The sequence below is a fragment of the Lissotriton vulgaris genome, chromosome 9 (genome assembly GCF_964263255.1).
Source record: "Lissotriton vulgaris chromosome 9, aLisVul1.2, whole genome shotgun sequence".
Lineage (NCBI taxonomy): Eukaryota > Metazoa > Chordata > Amphibia > Caudata > Salamandridae > Lissotriton > Lissotriton vulgaris.
This window is the reverse complement of record NC_141697.1, coordinates 643,139,394-643,163,900: the sequence shown is the minus strand read 5'-3', so window position 1 is coordinate 643,163,900 and position 24,507 is coordinate 643,139,394. Positions and strand designations below refer to the sequence as shown.

At 47.8% G+C, this 24,507-nt stretch overlaps 1 protein-coding gene across 9 annotated transcripts in view; it reads left to right on the top strand.

Moving 5' to 3' along the window:
• The window catches only part of KAT5 (lysine acetyltransferase 5), a 537,900-nt gene that overhangs the window by 35,005 nt on the left and 478,388 nt on the right, over nucleotides 1–24,507 (top strand). For all 9 annotated transcript variants that reach the window (XM_086938323.1, XM_086938322.1, XM_086938317.1 and 6 more), the window contains exon 3: nucleotides 8,784–8,852. In XM_086938323.1, coding sequence (XP_086794449.1) covers nucleotides 8,784–8,852 — 69 coding nt within the window. The remainder of the gene's footprint in view (nucleotides 1–8,783; nucleotides 8,853–24,507) is intronic.

The window sequence follows — 24,507 nt, the reverse complement described above, 5'->3', positions numbered from 1 at the left end:
GACTCGAGGAGGTTTGCCGGCCCAAACGAGATCAAAGAACGGAGTTTGCAAAAGAAATGAGCAGTGAGGAGGATAGGGACGTTCAAAAAAAGGTAAAGGAATTTTTCTAGCCAATCCACCGCACGCCCGAAGTTAGACCTCCAGAGGTCGTCCAAGTCCCTACTCAGCCAGATAACCAGGTAGCGGGTGGGGACGGAGGCCCAAACAAAGGGAAAGTCTGGCGTAAATGTAGTGTAGTATATTTTGTAAAGCGCACAGCTGCCCCAACGGGACGTCCCGGCACTGTATAACGCTGTGGAACCCTTCCTGGCTCTCCCTGTGAGATGCCCCTCCTGGGCACCCCCAAGGTGAAGCCAGGCATCCCAATGTTGTAGGGGCCGTTGTGGAGATTAAGCAAGCTATTGCCCCGAGTTGCAGCGTGGGACCCATGATTAGAGTAGGCGCCGAGGCGAGAATTATCGAGTCCGCGGACATTGAGCCCAAGACCCTGCAGCGTTGGGACTTGAACCCTGGTCCTGGGCCCGATCTCTGCTTCAGTGTCTGCCGCTCTAACCAGTGAGCCACACTTCTCCGTGGCATCCGTAAGGGGGAACAACACAGACTTGCTCCAGTTCACCTGTATGCCCGTCAATCCACCAAAGCGTATTATCTCACGTAAAAGAGGGCTGAGATTGTCTTGGGGGTGGTGAACATACAGAGTGATGTCGTCCGCATACATAGAGACCAGGAGGGAGCGGGCCGAGAAACCTATACCCCTCTTATAGTGATGCTGCCGGAGTCTGGCCGCAAGAGGCTCCATCGCGATGGCGAAGAGCATAGGTGATAGAGGACACCCCTGCCGAATGCCGCGTTGAATATAGATGGGATCCGATATTTACCCATTGATTCGGAGACGAGCCGAGGGGCGAGTATAGAGAAGAGATATCTTTTGTATAAACATATTACTAAAACCAATGCGTGGTAGGAGAAAAAAAAAAAGGGCCATTCGAGATTGTGTCGAACGCCTTAGTGGCGTCTAGAAGAGCGGCAACTGCGGGGAGACTGGGGTTGATCTGGTGAAGAACCGAAAATATGGTCCGGAGGTTGTGCGAGGTGGTCCGGCCAGGAATGAAACCAGACTGGTCAGGGAGAGAAATGAGAGGCATGAGTAGAAGAAGGCGAGAGGCAATTAATTTAGCGAAAATTTTATTGTCAGTATTAATAAGAGAGAGAGGGTGATAGCAATCGCGACAGTCGGCTGGCTTGTTGGGCTTGAGTAACAGCGTTTTCGCATCACGGAGGGACTGAGGAAAGAGGCCATTATCGAAAGAGTCGTTGTACATGGCAGCCAAATGTGGTTCTAAAAGCGATGCATACGTTTTATAAAAAGAGGCTGGGAGACCATCCAGACCGGGGGCCTTGTCTCCAGGCAAGCTATTTATGGCAGCCAGTATCTCCTCCTTACTGAAGGGCTCATCTAAGAATTTCCAATGATAATCCTCCAGCAATAACAATGCAATAGTCTCGAAATATTGTTCGAAGGCTACGCGCGAGGGCAGGGCGGGCCCCAGCGGTATGGAGCTGCGAGTAAAAATCCATGAAACAGGCCTTAATTTCTATAGGAGAGGTGGTTCTAGTGGGGCCCCCGTCCCTAAGAGCTGTAATATACGACGCAGCACGGGGAGGGCGTAGGAGGTTGGCTAAGGTCTTTCCAGGCCGATCGACCTCCCCGAAGCGATGAGCTCGGGCCTCTCTGCCCAGAAAGGCGCACTCTCTATCAGCCTATTCAGTAAATTCAGTGTGCTTTTGTCTTAAAAGCGTGAGTGTCTCGGACCTGGGGTGTGCAGCCTGAGTGGCATCCAGAGCCCTAATTTCAGTTTCCAACTTTGCCAGAGTGGTACGGCTAGAACGGAGGACACCGGCCTGTTTAGAAATGCACTTGCCCAGTGTTACTGTTTTGAAAAATTCCCAAAGAAGGGAAGGAGATTCTACTGAACCCACATTTAGATCAAAATAATTGGTGATGGCTGTTTAGTTCCCCTCGCAAAAGACTGCGTCACGGAGCGCGTTCAGAGGAAGCCGCATGATCGGAGAAGGTATGCGCCATATGAGTGGCAGAGGTAAGCCAGGTGAGGACGTCCGGGGAGGTGAGCCAAAAATCGATGCGTGACCAGCAGCCCGAGCCCCCGTGAAGCAAGTGCTCTCGCGGGCAACAGGCCAAACATGACGGCAGGCGTCATAAAGCGAGTTGTCAGTAAGTATGGACTGAAGTAATGTGGTAGTTCGCGGATGGGAAGAATGAGGAAAATAACGGTCCAGCATCTCAACATTAGAATCCACCTTCCCCCACCAACTACCCCCCCCCCCTCTCCGCTAGGCCAAAGGAAGAGATATGATGCCATATGTGAGTGAAGATATCAGGATTGTCCGAGTTGGGGCCGTACACAGTGGCGATTGTCATGGGTTGAGTCACCAAGGAGCCAGGCAGAATTGCGTATCTACCATCGGGATCCGTAAGTGCCTGAATAGTTTGCCAGGGGAGACCCCTGCGTATTAAAATGGAGACCCCCCCTTGCGTAAGAGGAGTAAAACGAGGAATGTGATTCACCCCAGTAGCACAACTGGAGTCTGGAGGAAGACTCAGGCAAAAGGTGCGTCTCCTGTAAGAGACATATGTCTACCCTGTGTCGCTGCAAGTGAGAGTGAATGAGGCTGGCTTTTCGATGATCGTTGAGACCACGGATATTCCAGGTCCAACAAATGGTGTCAGTCATGTTGTACTGTACCCAAGTGAAGCGTGTCGCAGTGCAAGTAGGAAAAACATCAGGTACAACCAGATGGTGTGCAGCAGCGCTGTAACTCCCACCGGCAGGGAAGCAAGGTGAGTGCCCCCAGCAAAGGGTTTGGCAAATTGGAAGCAAGTCGCTTGGACAGGCCAAGTGTTGAAGGAGGCCCCCAATGTGCAGAGACCCGGAAGGAAAATAAAAAGAAAGGCGGGAAGAGCAGTGCTATTTGGACAGGGGGAATGCCGTGCATGGACTTACTGCAGAAGGAAACAGTAAACACAGTAAAGTGATGTGATCTGACCACACAGAACCAGTAAAGATTAAACAAAAGGTAAGGTACCAAACCCCCCCCACCCAGCAAACCCTCCAACATTCCCACTCTCGCCAAACTGTTGGAAAAATGTGCTCAACTACAATTGACAAAGCACATAGAGCAGTATGATCTCCTCAACCTGGAAGCCGTGTTTGAATGGTTTCAGAGGCATAGTTTGAAATGAAACTCGGATAAGTCGGAGCTGCTCTTCTTCGAAAGTCCTCCGGACCCCGAGTGGAAGTCCTGGTGGCCGCGTGACATGTCACCGCCGGAGGACACCTCGCAAAAAGCCAAAAATCTGGGTGTTTTATGCGATGTTGATCTCTCTTTTAGACCCCAGGTTGTAGGGCTGATCGGAAAATGCTTTGAAATCTAAAAAATGCTCCTTCCTCTAATATCCCTCCAACATAAAAAAATCTTAGTTCAGGCCCTGATAACTTCGCGTCTTGATTACGCGAACGCCCTCTATCTAGGCCTCCCGAAATATCTTTTGGCTCGTTTGCAGGTTGTACAAAATTCGGCAGCTAGAGCCATCTTTGGACTGCCGCGAAGGGCTCGCGCGTTGGAGCTGCTTGAGAGACTTTATTGGCTTCCGATTGCCAAAAGATTCACTTTTAAGATCTTGACTCTGGCCTTTAAAGCTCTCCACTCGACCGGCCCTAATTATCTCCGGAAGCGGATGGCTTTCTACGCTCCTAGGAGGTTTTTGAGGTCCGCAATGCAGGCCAAAGCAGCTGTTCCCATCATAAAACGTGCTCGTACTGGAGGTCGTTCTTTCCGGTATCTGGCCCTGTGCTGTTGGAACAAACTTCCGCTTGCTCTGAGAACCACCTCTAACCTGCTTGCTTTTCGAAAGGACCTGAAGACGTGGCTTTTTGCCCAGTAACTTCTCTGCTGCCATGTGGAGGGCACTGTGTTATGTATTTTCCTTCTACGTCTCTCTTTGCCAAAGCGCCGGGACACTCCATGGAGTAGCCGTGCGCTATAAAAGAGTTTTTATAACATAACCCTCATCAATCAGGCTTCCGAGCAGGGCACAGTACCGAAACTGCTATGACTCACATAATTGACGACGTCCTCCAAATTTTAGATCAAAATGATAACTGCCTCCTCATCCTTCTTGATCTCTCTTCAGCATTCGACACTGTGAAACATGAGAACTTACTCGAGCTCTTAAGCACAAGAATGGGTCTTTCTGGGACTGTTCTTCAGTGGTTCACCTCTTTTCTTCACAACAGGTCTCAGAAATTCAAGAGCAACAACTTGATGTCCTCTCCAGTACCTGTATCGTTAGGTGTCCCGCAAGGATCCTGCCTATCCCCTACTTTGTTCAACCTAGTTATGGAACCTCTCACCACCTTGCTACAAGCATCCAATGTACACTTTCACATGTACGCCGATGACACTCAACTATATCTCAAACTACAATCCCCCAAAGACATTATGCGTCTGAACTCAACGATCCGAAACACCCAATCCTGGCTGGCCGATAACCACCTCAAGCTCAATGCTATGAAAACTGAGTTCCTTCTGATCTCACCTCCCACGAAAATCTCTACCACTCAAACCTGGCTTACACACCTAACTGCACTCAATGTCCAACCGACCATTGTGGACTCAGCAAAATCTTTAGGCATAACACTGGACGCCAATCTCAACATGCAGCAGCATATCAGCAAGGCAACTAAGGGAGCGAACTTCCAATTAAATACCCTGAGGAAACTTAAACCCTTCCTCCCAGCCAAAGACTTCCAAACTGCTGTACAAGCGCTAATCATCCCTCGCATAGACTACGGCAGCATCGCCCTCTGCGGTCTCCCCCTAACTACAACTGCACCCCTAAGAGCCTCACTAAACGCGGCAGCGAGGCTCATCACTGGATCTAAAAAACATTCACATATCTCGCCTGACTTCAAATCCCTGAACTGGCTGCCTTTTGAAGCCAGAATACATCTGAAAATTACCTGCATGACGCACAAGGCTATACACCTTAACTCACCCGGCTACCTCACTCAGAAGTTGACAATTTCCGGCGGCTCCAGAACCACCAGAAGTGCAAACAACCTTCTGCTGAAGCCTCGAAGATTCCGGAAGGAAAGAACCTACAAACGCTCCTTCTCAGGAATGGCGCCTAGGATCTGGAACTCACTCCCTCCTGAAACCAGGCTCATCCCCTCCACTTCTCTTTTTAAGAAAGAAGTTAAAGCTATCCTCATGGCTAAATACACTTGAACTACAACTTTTTGATCTTTTAAGACTCTACGTCGATCTGTACTACCTGTTTGATCCCTTTGCACAAATGCTTTACTTGTATTATCGACCTTACCCGATTGTTCATGCTCCCTCTTATTTGTATTACTTGCATTGATGACCTACCTTCCTAACTATGCTCCCTCGTGTACCCACCCTACCGCCTACCCCTTGCCTATGTAAAGCGCTCTGTTATCTGCAAAGATCTTGTTCGCGCTATATAAAACTTTCAAAATAAAAATAAATAAAATAAAATAAAAATGATAGCAGCTCAAAAACAATCCCAGACGCTTATCCATTGTATCAACTGCCACCCAGCAATCCCACCCCAACAGACCAAAAAGCAGCGTCAAGAGGATCCCAAACCCCGTACCCACTCCAACCCCCAAATAGGCTCCAGAAGAATCAACACACCCACACCCACTCCAACCCCCCAATCAGCCTGAGATACCACCCATTCCCACCCAAGGAACCCACAACATGGAAGGGGGGAAACCATAGTAAGAAAGGGAATTATCTCGTTAGGGCATGGCAGGGCTCAGCGGACACCCCTGCAGGTAAGCACGGTGGCCAAGCTACCAGAACTTCAGACAACGTTCAGTAATTAATAAACCCAGGAAGTACAACCAGTCAATCATTGTTGCTCAGGCGATCAACTTCAGCAGGCTGAGAGTTGGATGGTGAGGGGCGTGATTATTTGTCGAGTTCCTTTGCGAAGGCGAGGGCATCTCTCGGATCAGGGAATACGAGCGTTTTAGCGCCCTGTCGAACTCTCAATTTTGCTGGGTACGCCAATGAGTAAGAGACCTCGTGTTTTTGCAAAATCCGCTTTGCAGGAAGGAATTCACGTCTGGCAGCCTGAACAGTGAGAGTGTAGTCCCGAAAGAACGAGAGCGAATTGCCTTGATGGTTTATTTTGCCCATGTCCCTTGCTGCACAGAGAATGGCATCCCGATTTCGTAAATTAAGAATTTTTGCGGTGATAGGGCGAGGAGGTAATCCGGGACCGGGGCGTGGACCAAGGGAGCGTTGTGCGCGTTCGACAATAAAAACTGATGAGATTACATCACTAAAGAGTTCCTCGACCAGTTGCTCCACGAAGTCTTCCATACGGGCTATATTGGTGGATTCTGGGAAGCCAGTTATGCGGAGGTTACTCCGACGGGAGCGAGCCTCCAAGTCCTCGTTTTTCTCCCAAATAAGAGCAAGGACTTTGTCCATCTGGAGCACCTTCTGGTGACCCTGAGTCGCAGCATCCCCAGCGTCCGAGACCCTGGACTCTACGTGGAGGAGACGATTGTCGTGTGAGTGAACATGGGCCTTCACAGAGTCCATCCGGGCAGAAAGCTGGTCCAGTTGGGTCGCTATTACAGTGACCGTCGATATTATATCCAACATGATTGCTTTTAGGTCATCGTCGCGGAGGGGGCGAGTCCATGGTGGCTGCAAGGTCGCCACCGTCCGAGCTAGTGCCGTCCTGGCGAGTCGACCTGCGCTGATCGAATGCTATTTTGGGCTGTTTGGGGTCGGTCCTCCCCATGGCAGAGGAGTCTCACAGCAGGCACCACCAAGAAATGGGGGAGCAAAAGAGTGCCCTGGGTGACCAGATTAAGCGCCAGGAGGAATCGCCAGTCTGCCCCGAGCACCCACAGCGACAGGAACGGAGGGCACCTGGACAGAGGAGATCGGCTGGCAGCGTGGGCCTCAGGATGACAACCCGGCCGGGAAGGGCTCCACCGGCACGACTCCCCAGCGAACAAAGGTCAGGGAAGGAGACGACTGGGCAGGCAGAGAGCAAAAGCCCACGGGTCCCCGAGAAGAAGGCACAGTCATCCGGCATGAGGGGGTGCACGCAGATCAAGATGCGCGCCACACTGCGCCCAGGCCATACAGAAGAAGCCTCCCCCGAAGAGGGCCCGAAAGGAGAGAAGCCACCACAAGGCCAAGAGTCCAAATGCGGCACTACAGCAGGGGTATGAATGAGCAGTCTTGGGAGGATCTAGACGTCCGTTCCACAGCAGCACTGAGGCAATGAAAGAGCAGGCTGAAAGGCGGACCCCCCCGACAGCGACAGCGGCAGAGGCGCGGGGCCCAGCACGGCCAACGGCGGGAGCAGCATCAACCGCTCAGGGCCGAGGGGAGCGGGCACACCATGCCTCAGGTAGCAGCAGCAGAAGCAGTGGAGAGGGCAGGACCAGCCATAGGATGCACAATGCCTGCACAGGCCCGGCATTAAGTGTCACGTAGCAGGCTACGCGTATGGGAGCAGAATAGGCCTCAGTAAGTCCAGGCCCCTGACGTTGTGTGTACTGGGGGCCGCGGCGTCACAAGCCGCTGGGAGAGGCCGCAGAGGCAAGAGCGGGTCCGGAGATCCCCGTACAGCACCGCAGCAGTGGGATGAGAAGCGCACACCAGGCTGGGGCAGACGCGATGGGGAGGTGCGGGGGCACACCGCTCACGTTACCGGGCCCGGGCACAGAGAGCGGGCAGGGAAGGCTCTGAACGGGAACGTGGGTGGAAAATGGTGCCGGAGCACCCTGGGCCCGGGCCGGGCAGTTCAGCTCGTGCGCCCCCAACCTCGCCGCAGAGAGCCCCGGCGGCGACAACACTCACAGGGTAACAGCAGGAAACACTGACGACCCTCCGACTGCACGGAGCCCCATGCAGCGCCGCTGGCTGCAGAAGCGGAATGGTCGGGCCCCCGCCGACCCACGGGGCATAGACCCGGTGCACACTATACCTTACTTTGGTATAGTATATACAGAGCCAGCTTGCTACTTTCCTGCTCAAAAAATGAATGTTACTTTTATGTTTTATAAACAATTTCCCAGCTTTGATTGTAGTAATTACAAGAACACCCACGTACTTGTTCTCAGCATAATTTTTAGATTCTACAAATTGATATTTTCGAAAAATTTGAATTCAAATTTTTTAATTTTGCAGTTATTGTACAATCTCACTAGCATAGGCTAAGCATTTAAAAATACACTAGTAGTTGTAAATACATAATTTTCCCCATATTTATAGGGATAGTTTCATGGTGGTTAAGTCAAACTAATGGACTGGAATACAGTCTGAGTGATTGCCAGTGGCTTAGAGTACTTCAAATGTTCATCCTATCACTTTGTTCTTTGTTACAGCAAACCAACACCCGGCAGTCTATTAAGTCGTTCTGAATTATAGAATTGTACTCTTAAAACATTTTAGAGAGTCTTGGGGGGGAGGTAGCTGCATTTTCATATTTTCATTATTCAATCTTTGTATTGGAGAGCAGAACCACACCTCTAACTATGAATTTATGTTAATGGGAAACTAAACAGGGCAGTGATTTTGATGGACAGTATCCACAAAGAATTTATGAGGTCAGTAGCGACTCAAGCTATAGAAGGATGCCTGGGTAGCACACTTTAAAAAAAAACTTGTATTCACAGTTGCCATTTTTGTTTATCTTGCAGCACTGGCAGAGATCTTGAGCGTGAAAGATATCAGTGGGAAGAAGCTCTTCTATGTGCATTACATTGACTGTAAGTTGGAGACTGTACTAATTAACACTTTTGGTAAACGAACAGTATGATTAACTAGTGAGATCATCTCAGTTGTTGTACCTAAAGATAACAAGCATTTACAATGCAATAGGTCTCGCAGCATTAAAGTTTGAGTTATTGGCATTGTGTATGACAATGCGTTGCATAAAATGTTTTGCAAACTTTGAATTGGTGAGCAGTGCGAGTGTGTGCAGAGTATGCTGTTCTTGAAAGCAGTGTGGTAGAGAGTGCAGGAATTTGGATGACCTGAGCAATGTGGATGATGCACCTCATGCACGGGGCTGACGCAGTTATTATTCACACAGCTCTGATGATGCACCTTAGGCACGGGCTCACAGCTGTTATTATTCACACAGCTCTGATGATGCACTTCAGGCACGGGCTCACAGCGGTTATTATTCACACAGCTCTGATGATGCACCTCACGCACGGGGCTGACGCAGTTATTATTCACACAGCTCTGATGATGCACCTCAGGCACGGGCTCACAGCTGTTATTATTCACACAGCTCTGATGATACACCTCACGCACGAGCTCACAGTTGTTATTCACACAGCTCTGATGATGCACCTCACGCACGGGGCTGACGCAGTTATTATTCACACAGCTCTGATGATGCACCTCACGCACGGGCTCACAATTGTTATTCACACAGCTCTGATGCACCTCACGCATGGGCCTGACGCAGTTATTATTCACACAGCTCTGATGATGCACCTTAGGCACGGGTCTGACGCAGTTATTATTCACACAGCGCTGATGATGCACCTTAGGCATGGGCTCACAGCTGTTATTATTCACACAAGGAACTCTGTAGTGTGTGCTTTTAACTCTATAGGATATTTGAAAATACAGTGCACCCTTAGCTCGGCACCCAGTGCAGCGGCCCAGTCGCACCGCCTAAAGACGGCACTCGGCTTTACATATCTTACAGGTTCGAGCATCAGAAATGCTATCACCCAGGCGTTTAATGTTTTGCAGACTCAAGTTTACAACCACAGAACTTTCCACAGATATTAGAGTGTTAGGACTTGTTTAATAACAGAAGTCTGTCAATCACCCTCCATATTTTGTTTGTAGAAGGAGCAGGGGAGTACAAGAGCCTGGAAAGGCATTGGACAAAATGTTAACTATGTCTCACTGCTTGTGCTCCTTGTACTTAATTTGGCAATACTTGTCTGACCAGCCATCGATTCATTTGAAACTCAAACAGACTTTATCAGCTTGACAAGCAATACAATCCTTTCTAAGGTTAATATATAACATGTAAGTAATAAACAAAAGAGAAAAATGGGAACTTCATTACCAGACCTAAAAAGACCTCCGACTGGTATTAATAAAGAAAATGTAGTGAGAAAGCGACAGTAAAGCGGGAGATTTAGAAAGGCGAATGAAGAAAATAGATGGTGTTGCAGTTCAAATGTGCATCTCAGAAGCTCACTTTAGCCAGGGCTTCAGTCCAAGTGGTTATGCCGATCATACTGGCTCCCACATGTGCCTACAGAGTCACACTCCCATTACTATAGCCTCTGTGTGACGTAGCATCAGGTCTTTTACACCTGCAGTTCTTATCCTATAATCTCTGAGACAGCTGAGCAGTTATTATTAGGTATGGCATCAATCTCTCTCTCTCTCTCTCTCTCTCCCTCTCAACCAGTCCTCTTCACCTATTGAGTGGGTGTTTTGTGACAATATATGCTTTTTAAGACCCACACATTGTTTTCTATTTTGCCATTTATTTTTTAATTGACAAGGCCTGGCAAGTTCCACGATAAAAAATAAAATAAAAAAACGATGTGGAGAATCATGCACTGACAAAGCCAAAAGGCAGTCAGGCAACACTAGACGTATTGGCTTTGCCAATGCTTGTTCCTTGACTGAAGGTGGTGTGAAAATAGAGATCTCTAATGTCGAGCACCGATCCCCTGAGGAATCCCAATTGCAAAGACCCCTCAGTCAGCAGTTATTGCAATAAAAAATATATAGTGTGCAGAAATCTGCCTTTAGGGAGAGCAATCCCACCAGAGACTGCTTTAGACAATAGAGATAGCCCACTGGTTATCCTTAGACCGCAAAGATGGCCCTTTGGACATACGATTGTTAAAGACCGACAGCAGTACTGCTTCTCTGAGAGTACAGTCATTGCAGAGACTGCGGAGTAGAAGGTCGGTTATGGAGATATTACAAAAGCCCAACGCGGACACCTTTCCCCCTGCTTTGTGGATATTAGTGAGAAACCTCATACAGTGGGGGCAGTCCCTCTGAAAGCAGAGAGGTTAATATCCCTCAGGTCAGTGCTTTAAATGAGCCGATACTGTCTGGTACCGGCACTTTTTTATCTTGAGAGGGGGAGTACATGCACTTCTCATGAAAAACGTAATGCTTTTAATTGGAGAGTATTGGCACTTTTCAGAAGCAAGCGGGTACCCTGATACATAGTACCTGTACTTCTTTTTTCTCCATTTCATGCACTGCCTTAGGTTGGACGGACGTACACAAGCCTTAGATGGGAAAGTGATCCCTCAAATAATATGATTGTTTAATATTATTGAGACAGCAGCTATTCATGTCCCACACCAGACTCTCTTGGTGGGTTGAACTTTCATAGCTGAGAGCTCTGCGCTCATTTTCATGCAGCGTGGGCTAAAGCATTCATTTGCCAGCCTTTTACACCTCCCACGGTTACGAGCTGCAAGTCCCGGTGGGCGGGAAACCAAGCGGAGTTAATTATTAAAGGTGTGAAAGCGACTGCAGCAGAAGCTGCCTCTCCGTAACGCTCTTTCATGTGAACCCTTCGCTGCGTGGTTTGCAATCTGACCCTTTGTCCTCCCTTGGTGGAGCTGTGTGGGTGAGTGTGGGTGGCTGAGCGCCTTCCACTCACCTCTCAAGATGTGCAGACACGCGAGGCTTGATGGGGAGCGCGCAGTCAGCCTGCTGCGACAAGGGAGCCTCGCTTCTGTACAGGATCGTTTTCACAGCTACATTAGTTTACACAGAAATGGGGCTGCACTTAGAATGTATTGTCATACTTGAGTAAAGTTACTCAAAAGGGTAGATTAACATCTCGGTAGGGATAAACGTACCAGTGTAAACAGGGTTGGATTGGAATTAAAAATCGGCCCTGGCACGGCAAAAAAAAAAAAGTGGCCCACATTTGCTTATTGCCTTTCCTAAAATACTGCTACGACGAAATTGTATTTAAACGAGCAATAGTGAGCTGACAGAATCTAAATAGGCATTTGCTTTATGAGTAACACGCTTGCCCAGATTTTGAGGCACAAAGACAGAATACATCCTAGGCATGCATTAAACGCAGGTACTTACAATAAGTTTTTCTCTGCTCCCACAACACGAAACCGAAACCTTACGTGGGCCGGGACTGCTGCCTTCGGAAGCCCGCGCCCTCGGATGGCCAGAGAAGCAGTGCTGGTGACGCGGGGCTCTAATGCCCGAGGGAGAGCCCCGCGTTGTCTGCAGAAGACCAGAATGCCGGTAAGTGGGGCTTAGTTGGAGGCGGCGGCGGGGGTCTCTGTATGTGTGTGTGTGTGTGTGTGCGTGCGTGTGTGTAGGTGCGCTCGTGTGTGTGTGTCTCTGTTTGTGCGCATGTGTGCAGGGGGAGGTGTGGCTGTGTGGTACAGCTTTCCAGGAGAGGAGACAGGAGCTGGCCACAGCGAGCGTGTTCGCGTGCGCGTGGCCCGCTCAATTCCGAGCGCGCGGCCAGCTCCTGTCCCCTCTCCTGGAAAGAAGAATCCATAACAATAGGTCTCTGGCGAGACCGCGCTTCGCGCGGTCAACGCACAAGACCTAAAAAGGTGATGTTTCTTCAGCAAAAAACTCAAACTGGTGATGTGGCCCTCATGTTAAACTACAGTAATGAGCGACAGTCAACAGATAGCTGAACTGAGTACAGTGGGTTAATTGGGGCAGAAAGTGGTGTAAGAGGAATATGATGATCTCAGCTATGTTTATCCATACACAAAGTAACCTAATTTTATAAGATGCTACAACTTCCCAGTCCATTAAAACAACATCCATAGTTGGGTTTGTTCTTTTTTCATGGAGTGGTCTATTTGTCCTAGAGACAAAACATTAGAACTCTGCTTGTCTGTCTTTGCCCTTCTTTCGGCCTAAATATCTGAACATGACTTACAGATACAATTTGATACTGCATGAATATAGCTCAGAGGCAATGTCTCCTCCTAGGCTCAGAAAGGAATGTATTTTGATACTAAAATCAACACAAGCTTTTATTTGAGGTCATGAAAATACCACCACCGCAGCTACAACAGCCATAGCTACATAGCACCCTCGAAGACCTAAGAAATGGTCCAATAATGTCAACAAGTTGTGATCGCAAACCAACATGAATTATGATCCAAGTATTCATTTGAAATATTTTGTGAATGGACTAATTTTGCACCAAAACATCAGCTTGTTGCATTCGGCAATTAAAGCTATTTTCTTCCTATCCCAAAGATCTGCTTGGCCTTTTCCAAAAATACTTGGTGGCCATGGAAATATCATCTTGTCATTTTTTTTGTTAATAATTTTCCTTGTTTTTTATTTATTTGGAATAATATATTGTTTTCAAGAAAATGCATTTATTTTGTACACGAATACCAGTCTTAAATTGTTAGTACTCCTATATGGTAGCGACAGCTATCATAATTCCAGGTGCTGTTCTTAATGCATATCTATACTATCAAGAGCCCAGGTAGCCATCATATAACAGCTCATTCAACAACGTCTTCCTGAGCAGCCTCTTGAGTGCTGTATGACGGTCATTCCCCGGTAATCCGTCATTTTAAGAAATTTCTAAAATGAATAGTCAGGCTGCCTAAAACAGTCTGACAAAATGTCATTTTAGAGAAAAGTTAAAACGACAAAATACCTTTTTAATTTCAAAAGTTTTTATTACATTTAAAGCACAAGAAAGTGAGGTACAGAGAGCATGTATATGTTTTGTGGAAAAGGCTCCCCTGCTTACCCTCCGGTAGGAGGAGAAGGGGCCAGAGTGAACGAGTGGTGAGACTGCAGTGGTGTTGTGGAACTGGGTCCGGATTTCGACTTTTTGCTTGGCCTACCGCCATGCCGTTTCTTGGCGGTCTGTGACTGCCACCCCACCTACTCTCTAAAAGCCCCCTGTTGTGCTGGGTGGGTTGGAGGCTTGGGGGTGGCGGGGACAGAGAAGAGCAGGGCTGATGTGAGAGAGCTGCCAAGGTCACACAAGGAGAACCAGTGGTGGTAATGGCTTACTCACCCTCTGCGCTTTGCTCTCTGTTCCCTGCACTCTAGTTTACCGCTGCATCCTGCTCCTCGCTTTTGACGGCCTGAAAACTTAACCCAAGGAGCGGTGAAGATAAAACTTCTGTTATTGCCAGCACCAGTGACCGGTGACCAGTGAAGGGGCAGCACTTAGTTGTGCTGCTGGCAGGCAGGTCTTTGTCGTTTTAATGGAAGCGGTCCTGCTAGGACTGGGCGCTGCTTGTGATAAGGCCAGTTGCCCCCTCCTTTCAAGTCTTGTTGGGATCCCGTGACCTTAAAGGCACACGTAGGGTCACACTGCCACATTGCGGCACGTGGCGGGTCACCTGGCCTGAGTCTTTCTGATGTGCATTAGCACACGGAGTGGGGGCCACCAGAGCCAACTGGGAAGGATGTGGCGGCGCCACTGGCGTACTCGTGCTCCCTTATCCCGGTTGCCAGCTGCTTGCATACTGTGCACTCCTACGATTGCTTTATCTGCTTTATTACTCTTTATTGATCTCCTACCCTTCTACCGGCAACAGGGAAAAGGAAAGGTAAAAGAAGGAAGCATCCAGACTCGGCTAATAAGCGAACTAGCTAACAAGCTAGTGTTCATCCTCTTCATTACTTTACTAATTAGTGGTAGAGGGGCCACTGCAGCTCTGCAAAGCTTCAACACTACAATCCCCCAAACCTACCCCAAAATTAGATAGTTGTGAATAAAAGAAAATGGGAGCCGGCAACAAGAGAAGGTGCAGCAAAAAGAAAGGCCAAAAACACAATACAAAGGGGCTCCTCACCAGATATTAGAAACTTAGACCCAGAGAGTACTTCAGTTATACCAGATAGTCTGCAGTGTACCAGTATATTGGGAGCACAACAAAGAAATGGAAGGGACCATGGACCCTCTTGGACAGCCCAAAGTATCAAAAATAACAGACTTCTTTCAGTTGTTAAGCGGCCATGGTGGCAGGATTGCATCACGTGCATCAAACAAAAAACAGCACATGAAGGTAGCTGGGAGTAAGGAAGCTAATAGAAGAATGGCATGATAATGGGTGTAGACATCCCAGGTGAGAGATGCATTGGTCCCTACCTGTTACTCGCCTGTATCGCCCCTAAATCTATTATTGAGGTGGCTCCCCCGGACCCTGAAATCAGACTTCCACTACATACAAAGAAGAGCTGTGCAGCAGCGAAGACTGAGGGCGCCCACTGACTTGGCTCCAGGCCTTCTGGCCTGTCTACAGCCCTCAAAGATCCTGCTGCAGAACGACTCGTCCCATAGCCCAGCGACCTCCAGAACCCGGTGAGGACTGCCTACCTTCAAAAAGGAACCTTAATCTTCCGTGGACAGCGTACCTGTTCAGAAGGATCCAACTGCTAAAGAATAAAGAACTCTGCCCTGAGGAACCTCAAAACCACAGTCTCTTCACTCGACGCCCACAGCCTGAGTCCAAGTGGCCCACCGGTCCTGTGAAGGTTCCCCAGCGCTTCTGAGGAAGAGTCCACCGTGGGATGACCCTTTCCAGACTCCACCTCGACGCCTGCAGCCTCAACTCAAAAACTCCACCTGACTGTGACCTGCCTGTTAAGCTGTAAGCTGTTTCCCTGCACCAAAAGACACCCCTGCACCCGAAGCCCCTGGGTCTTGGTGATATTGACCCACGGTGTCCCTACGTCCTCTAGCATCTCTACTTACCTGGGCAGCTGTGGGTTTCCTTCATCCGGCCTCCTGGCCTGAATCTTCAGCCTTTCTTCAAGACTGATCTCTCCCATTGGTGAACATTGGGAGCCCTGTGCCGTGTTGGTACTCTGTACCCGGGCGTCCCTGTGACGCTTAGGATGTAAGTTTGGCTCTGCCTTCTGGCCCCCCCACCCCCCCCCCCTTGTACTTACCTCAACTCCAGGAGTCAACCCCTGACACCGCCTCCCTAACCTGCGAGCATCGCATCTTTGAGCACCACCAGTTTCCATTGGTTAACATCGGGCACCAGACCCCAAATCTGACCTCTGCACCCGGCCGCCCCTGTGCCCCTGATGGTGCAGTTTTGGTGCAAATCTGAACCTTGGCTGGTGTTGACCTGAAACCCGGAAGACTGAACCTCTAAGTCGTATACTTGTCTGAAACTAGTCTTGTTTTCCTCCATAGGTTAAAATTGCACTGTCCACTTTTTAAAGTGCAAAGTATTTTTCCTGAAAACGTACTTACCTTTTTGTGTACATCTTGATCTTAAAATAAACTTGAAAAAAGCTTCTTTTCCAAAAACTGGTGTGGATCTCAATTTTGAGTAGTGTGCCATTTATTAATCACTGTGTGCATAACAAATGTCTTACACTCCTTTGTGTTAGGCCTAAGGCTACCAGACTACAGTACCACAAATAGAGCACTTTGTGGTTACATTGAGCGCTGTACACTTCAAGGGGAATCTCTGGAATCTGTGCAAGATATAACCACATAGTGGTATACCATATACAGAGCCAGCTTCCTACAAGCCACATCACGGGGTGTGGGACAACATACCTGAACCTCCTTACCTGCCCGAAAGAATCGCTCAGCCAGAGGAAATATAAAATCCAAATACAGACTGGTATATAGCACATATACTGTGTCCAAATCAGGATGAAATACACACACCATCCCACATGACAAAAAGGAGGAGTAAGCGTGCAAGGAAGGGGAATAATAAAATCAGCACTAGCCACGCAGGCACTTTGAATGCCTCCCTAGCTCCAAAATATGAAAACTATGAACACATGGCGGAGGCTGTTCTGAAAGAAAGTCCCCGGTTGTCTGAATCAGTACCAGTAATAAATAGTTTGAGAAATAAGTCTGCATTATTAGTGGGACACAAACCAATATGCGTGGAAGATACACCTACTGCCACTAATACGACTCTTGTAAAAACCCTGTGTACCGGAAGGTGCGTTGGCACGGTCAACAAGATCCCTGCAAGAGACTGATATGCAGACAGAGGACCATCAAGTTACAAGACTCAAATAAGAAGCAACTCAAACCTCTGGTTTAATAGAGCAGATAGAGGACACTGTGGCGGACAACCAGGAACCATGAAATCCAGTGAGGGGAAGGGACATTGGCTATTATAGATCCCAGCATTTAGATCTAGGGGTCCGCAGGATGTATTAAATCGCATAAGCATTTTAAAAGTAATACAGATGTTGCCAGGCCTCGATCATGTTGTATCAGATGGCATCCTTGCCATCAAGTTTTTACCAGCAAGATGGCAACAGCACTCTGATTCTACCCTGGTCACCTTCGCCGCTTCAGATCTTCCTGCCCCTGGTCCTGAAGAGGGAAAAGCTGCTGAAGGCTTGGGACATTGAAGTAATAGCACTTCAGGGGGACAGATATCCTCACCCTCTAGCATCCGAGCAGTACCTCTATGAGAAGACCAGTATCACTGCGTCTGTATTAAGAGGGTCAACTGGAGGACAGCCCCGTAGGGGCTACATTAAGTGCACACTGGGTCGAATTAACGTCACCATTGAAGTAAATGGAGAAAAAGGCCTCTCAGAAACAAAGATATACTAGCAGCCCGTCCCGACCTTGTCCGAGAGCAATCAGGCTTCCCCGACCCCCGCCTGCCCCGACATTGTCCAGCATTCGGGCCCCCGCCCACCCCGTCCTGCCCCGACATTGTCCCCTGGTGCCTTAAAAAGGCGACATATGATAGTCACAGCAGTATTGCAGCTATTACTCCAGCCTTCGCCTGGAAATTACCATTTCCATGTGTTTAGAGTGGGGATAAACCGAACCAGATTTCCTGGCTTTCCTTAAGGCTGCTTGCTTTCCCTGTCCCCGCCCGCGCCGTCCCCCGCCTTCCCGGACCCCCGCCTGCAACGACATTGTCCCCCGGAGCCTTAAAAAGGCGACATATGATAGTCACAGCAGTCCGCTTCGGGCTGTTTGCTTTCCCCGTCCACATGAAAAGTACCACGAAAAGAGGGCACATTTAAACACGGCTCCGAGGTTGACGGATCACTTTCGCCTGTCGGGTCTCTTTGAGCGGGGTTTACCCTTGACGGAGCTCGGCGTGCCGAGATTCCAGCATGGTATCATAATGCCCGCGTGTCAACCTAAACCCTTAAAGCTGAAACGCTGGCGCTCTGCAGTTCAACTTCCTGAGCTGTGTTTGAGGTAAAACTAATGAGCGTGATCGTGGTAGTTTGGAGCCTTACATCACCCCGTCCCCCCGCCTGCCCCGACCCCCGCTGCCTTACCTCAGCCGCCGCTCCTCAGTCCACCGCTCCTCGCCACTCATCACCGCTACTCCCCCGTGCCATGTCCGCCGCTCCTGGATGCCGCTCCTCCCTGTGCTCCTGACGTCAGCACGCAGGTCGCGGCCGGCGCTACTTCGAGGAAACTACTTTTTTGATAATGTAAATTTTTTAAATATAACGTATTTTTTAACTTTATATAGCCTGTGTCCATCTGCACACCCTGAGGATTCCAACGATGTATCGGGTGTGTGGATTGGCGCTGTGGTTCCCGAGTTTACCCGCCTCAAAGTTCTTCCTTTATAATAGTAGTATAGATAATGAATCATGAGTCTCAAAACGACTGGTACTGGTTACCCATATTTTTTTTGCAGACTGCGAATTGTAAAGACTGAATCGTGGAGCTGGGGCCAACTCTGAACAGGATGGCCTAACCATTTGCTCCTGAAATATAGGTGGGCTGCAGGCAAAGATCGAGGATGCAGCAGTGGTACAATTCTTTTATAATGCTCCTGGAGATGTGGATCCAAGATAGTATTTCATTGACCCGATATGAAGAATTTAGGAAACCAGCCAAGAAAAGCAGCACTTTCGGAAGGACAAAAGGTGGCTTGGCAATTTACATTAACACCAACCTGTCAGTGGAGGTGAAAGAATTTCATATGGGCGATTCATACCGCCAGGCCTTGCGAATGAATAGCTGGGCCAACATTTACCCAATTCCCTTATCCACATAAATGTGTATGTAAATCCAAAGAGGAAGGCAGTAACATCAGAAAAGGCCACAGCACATATGCTTTGCTTAAAGAATGTATACCTTCCATTGTATTAAATAATCTCAGGAGACTTTAATCTCAATTTATTCTACCATTCAAGTGAGGAGCATGCGGAAATAGTGGGGTTTCTGCTAGCACAAAACATGCCCTCTCAAATCCACCAAAAATACGATCGAGGAATTGGTCAAGGTCGGCAAAGTACTTGGCCTGTTTGTCCTGAACAGCCGAAAGCCAGGTGATAGTCCCTCAGCTTGGACAGGAGCATCAGGCAATTGGGTCTCATATCTAGATTGCAACCTGGTGACTCTCTCGCTGTACAGGCAAGTGTGGAACTTCGGAATATCGCATTATGAGGAGAGTGATCATCACCCACAGGTAAACATGGTAGGCACATCCCTACGTAAACATGAAACATAATTCAACAGCCTTACAGGAAAAGACCAACATCGAAAACCTGAAATGCCTAAAATGGAGCTCAAGCTCAGTCAAGGTTCTGGCAGAAGAAGCAATGGACAGCCTTTAGGACATGGCGGCAGAGACCTCAAATCAGATATTAGTATGGGAAACATTTGCTAGAGAATTGATTAATGCACATTAAGGTAGAAAGAGCCAGTAGAGGGAATAACGGACTGACCTCGGGTACCATCAAAATGTAGTTATGCCACGATATATCTGCCCAAAAAGATCTTTCGTAGGTAGGCTTTTCAGGCAGCAACGACAAGACCCCAAAGACCAGAATTGATTAAAAAGTCTGTGTAAGGAGAGAAGACCACTGAAAAGGGAGATTTGGGCGTTCAAATGGTCCAAACAGTGGGCCCAGCTTCTGTATGCTTCAAAATCAGACGACTAAAAAAAAATTCTGGAAGCTCATAAACATTGAAAAATGTCCCATGGCAGCCCATAATGCAAACATAAGTAAGTGTAACTAGGTGGAGTTTTTGAAATCACATTTTAAAGGAAGCACCCAGGATGCAATTAGATCAGAATGGTCGTGTATCGACAATAAAGCCTCTGGATCGTCGGCACATCCACGCTTATACGCAAGTGGAGTTAATAAAGATTATTAAAACAGCGTGGGCTGATTGTGCCCCAGGGTTACCGCAAGCGCTGTTTAAACATTCCTTTCTGGCAGCAATGTTCAACTATATTCTCGAGTAATCCCAGAAAGCTGGAAAAGCTCAGTAAACCACCCTTTCTTTAGGGGGTGTGGCATTCTCACTAAGCAATTATCATTAAATTGCACTCCTGGACCTAGATCTTAAATTTTTCTCCACACTGCTGCTTCATGATTTGGAGACATGGGCACGAGATAGCGGTAGACTTCCATTTACCCAAACCGGATTTACAAGAAGTCAAGGCACTTTAACGAATCTTATGGCCTTAGAGCAAAAGCCACAGGTACCCCCTCTAAATGTGCTATGTTGACTTCAAGGCAGCATTTGACTGTGTCCCACACAACAGGCTATGGGGAAAACTTCAAAAATTAGAAATCCCATATAATGTCCAGCGAGCAATCAGGCTGCTGTACTGCGACACATGGGTCAAGATAAAGATCGAAGATGGTACCCATCTGCTAAGGGAAGTGAAACATCAACCGGCCTAAAACAAGGCTGTTTTCTAGCACCTCTCCTATTTAACTTATATATTGCAGACCTTTCGTTAGAACTGGATGGGTAGATATCCCACGCTCCGAGCCTGAGTGGTCAGTAACTGTCAAACATTCTGTATGTTGAGGACTTGTTTCTTCTTAGCAATACCAGAATAAGCTTACAGAGGCCATTCAATTGCCTCGTTCATATACAGAAGATAATGAGCGGGAAATGAACTGTAAAAAAAAAAAATGATCTCATTTAATCGCTGTATTTTAAATAAGCACAATTGGCACATTAGTGAAAATATAATTGATGATGCATCAGCCTACTTCTATCTAGGAGTGCAAATAGATGCAAAAGCTATGTTTGCACCTCAAAGAGAGGCGATTAAGGGAAAGGGGCGAGCACTCGATCATTCCCTCACAACACATGCAAGATGTTATGTTAAGTGAATTTAAAAAGCGCATGGATGCCCCAACATCAGGGCGTCCCGGCGTAACGGACCATGGAGAAGTGAACATAAAGAACTAAATGGAGGAGAAAAGCCAAGTTTTAGTTAATTTCCTGAAGGCCCAGTGATCTTGTGTGCTCCGCACAGCAAGAGGGGCGGCATTCCACAGGCGGGGCCCAATGCTTTAAAAGAGTGTCCACCTGCTCTTTGTCTGCGCGCTCTTGGAATACTGGCCAGATTCATACCGGCCGATCACAGGGCCCGCCTTGGGACATAAAGAGAGCAAAGCCCTTGCAAAATTTAGGGGGCATGGCCATGCAGGATCTTATGCATAGTACAGAAAGTCTTGAACTGAACTCTGTTCAATCGGCAGCCTGTGCAAACGGCAGAGGAGGTGGAAGGCATGGCAGTGCTTCGCAACGGCAAAAAGAATGCGAGCTGCCGCATTCTGAATCCGTTGGAGTCTTTTGATGACAGTTTTATTGACTCCAAGTAGGAGCCCATTACAATAATCCAGGCGGGACAGCACAATTACTTGTACAATAGTTTGGCGAATAGGTGCATCAAAGAAACCCAGAATGGGGTTCACACCGCTTAGGAGGACGAAACAGGTCCCTGCCACTTTTTTCGCATGGTTCTCAAGTGAAAGGGCATTGTCCATCAGGACCCCTAGATTCTTAACTACCAATTTAGGTTGTGGAGGGGTCCTTAAGGCCTTCGGCCCCCATTGGTTGTCCCATTGGTGGGTGTTCCGACCCACCAAAAGCACCTCAGACGTGGTGGTGTTCAGTTGCAGACAGTTGTCTGCCATCCATTCTGCAATGGCCAGAAGGTCCTCTTGGAATTGTGCTAGGTCCTGATTAATGTTGTTAGAAAAGGTGAATAGCAGCTGGGTATCATAAGCATATATTACCAACTTGATGTTCCGTGCGTTTGCTAAAAGGGCCAGTGTTAGGACATAAAAGTTAAACAGCGTGGGGCTCAGGGCAGAGCCCTGCGGAACACAACAGCTGAGGGGACAGACGCTGAAATGATAGAGAGGGGCATGGATTTAAAAAGTGTGTTCAGCCATAAAAGATGCAAACCAGGCTAGAGCCTTGCCCTTGACACCAATCTCCCCCAGACCTTGAAGTAATATTCTGTGGGAGTCAGTGTCAAATGCTGTGCTGAGGCCAAGCAACACCAATGCCGCGGTATTACCTTCATCCAGCACCATCCGTAACTGTTCTGTAACCGCCAGAAGGACAGATTCCGTGCTTTGTCTGGATCAGAACCCATTCTGTGATCCGTCCAAAATCTCATTTGCCTCCAGATATTGAGTCAAGACAGTGTTTACATGGGACTCCATCATTTTAGCCAAGGATGGGAGTAAGGCGATTGGGCGGAGGTTCTCTGGCAAGGTTGTGTCTAGTGTAGGCTTCTTCAGCAAGGGAACCACCTTAGCATGTTTCCTTGATTTTGGAATCCCCACAGTTTGAAGTGACCTGTTAATTAATTAACAGGTTCCTCCATCAGAAGGCAGTCATAGAATTGTTTTAAGAGGTCGGGTTTAAGTGGGTCATCCGGGAACCAGATTTGATCTTGGCGGTAAGCAACTCCAAATGTTTGAGGGACATAGGAGATAGATCTTGTAGGGAATAGGGTATGACTGTCATAGCAGGGTTCTCTAGAGGTCTGGGGGCTCTTACCCTCATTCCGAAGGCACTGTAGATACCTTCGACCTTATTAATTAATTGTTTGGCCAGTGACTCACAATACGTATTATCAGATATAATATTATTGTCCTCCCCTGGGAGTTTCACCTTCTCTTTCAGAAGGGAATTTTTTTTTGGGAAGGGTTGAGGCTAGTCGAAATTAAATTAAAATAAAATGAAGCTTTGGTTTTTTGGACTAATTTATGGTAGGCTTTAATAGCTTTCCTATAAGTGATTTTTCCAGTAGCATTGTAGTCAGATTTCCAAGCCGTTTCTAAGACTTTACATTTTTTCTTTTCCTTGGTCAAGGTCTCATTGTACCATGCGCAAGTTTGGGTACGCTTGGCACTACTCATTTTCTTCGGTATGCATTGATCCAGCAAAATATTGATCCAGCCCCTGAACATGTTATCTGCTGCCTCTTAATCACTGGGCCAGTCAGGGCGAGACTGATATAATGAAGATAGAAAAGTAGACATGTCCAATTTGTCCTATAGGCGCTTCCAGGAAAAGTGACATGGGGTGTGCACAGGGGTGGCTGCAATACTCCGGCATACGGAAATAAGAGAGTGGTCCATCCGGGTAAGAGGTAGAGATGTGTCAGCTTCTAATGAAAGAAGATTAGAAAATACCGGATCAAGTAGGTGTCCTGCAGCATGTGTAGGACCATCTACTACTTGGGTTAGTTGGCACGCACCCATATCATACAAAAAATTGCTGATCATCTAGGATGTGGAGCATTCTAAATGCAAATTAAGGTTTCATAGAATGCTTATATTGGCAGCTTCTAGGACAAGATTAGATAGTGTGTACCATTGCTTCTAGGAATGTTTTAGAGGGGCCTGTAGGGCGATAAATAAGAAGTCCTGTGAAAGTGAACTGATGACGGGATAATTTTGAACAAGGCACTTTCACAATCTGGAATGGACAGAGGAGTGAGAGCGCACGGGTATGCTGTTTTAACTATCACTGCTATACCACCCCCCTCCCACTAGATCTATTCTGCGTATATATTTATTATTTTTTTTTTTTATCAACTTATATGGCGCAACAGCTACCCAAAAAGGGTTTCCCGGCGCCTAACACACAGCCTGGTATAGAGTGTAGACAGCATAGGTGATCGGATTACTGGTTAAACAACCAGGTTTTTATCTCCTTTCGAAACCTGAGAGGGTTTTGCTCTTTGCGTATTTGAATTGGGAGAGTATTCCAAATGACGGGACCCAGGTAGGCAAAAGATTTGCCTCCCATCCTGGCCAGCTTAAATCTGGGGACACAGAATTTATCAGCTGCTTTGGATCGTAAATTCCTATTAGGGATGTAGGGGGAAGCTAGTGCCTGCAAATATTTAGGAGCGGTACCTGCTTTAATTTTAAACATGTAGTTTAGTGCTTTAAACCTAATGCGGTTCTCCACCCTCAACCAGTGCAGTTCACGCAGGTAAGGGGACACGCTGCTGTTTTTAGGTATGTCACAAAGAAGACGAGCGGCCGCATTTTGTACAAGCTGCAGTCTTTTTGTGACTGCTTTATTTGCACCTAGATACAGGATGTTCCCGTAGTCAAGCCGAGATGTAATTAAGGCATTGACCACCGTTTTCTGCATAGGGCTGGGCAGCATCCACAGGATCTTTC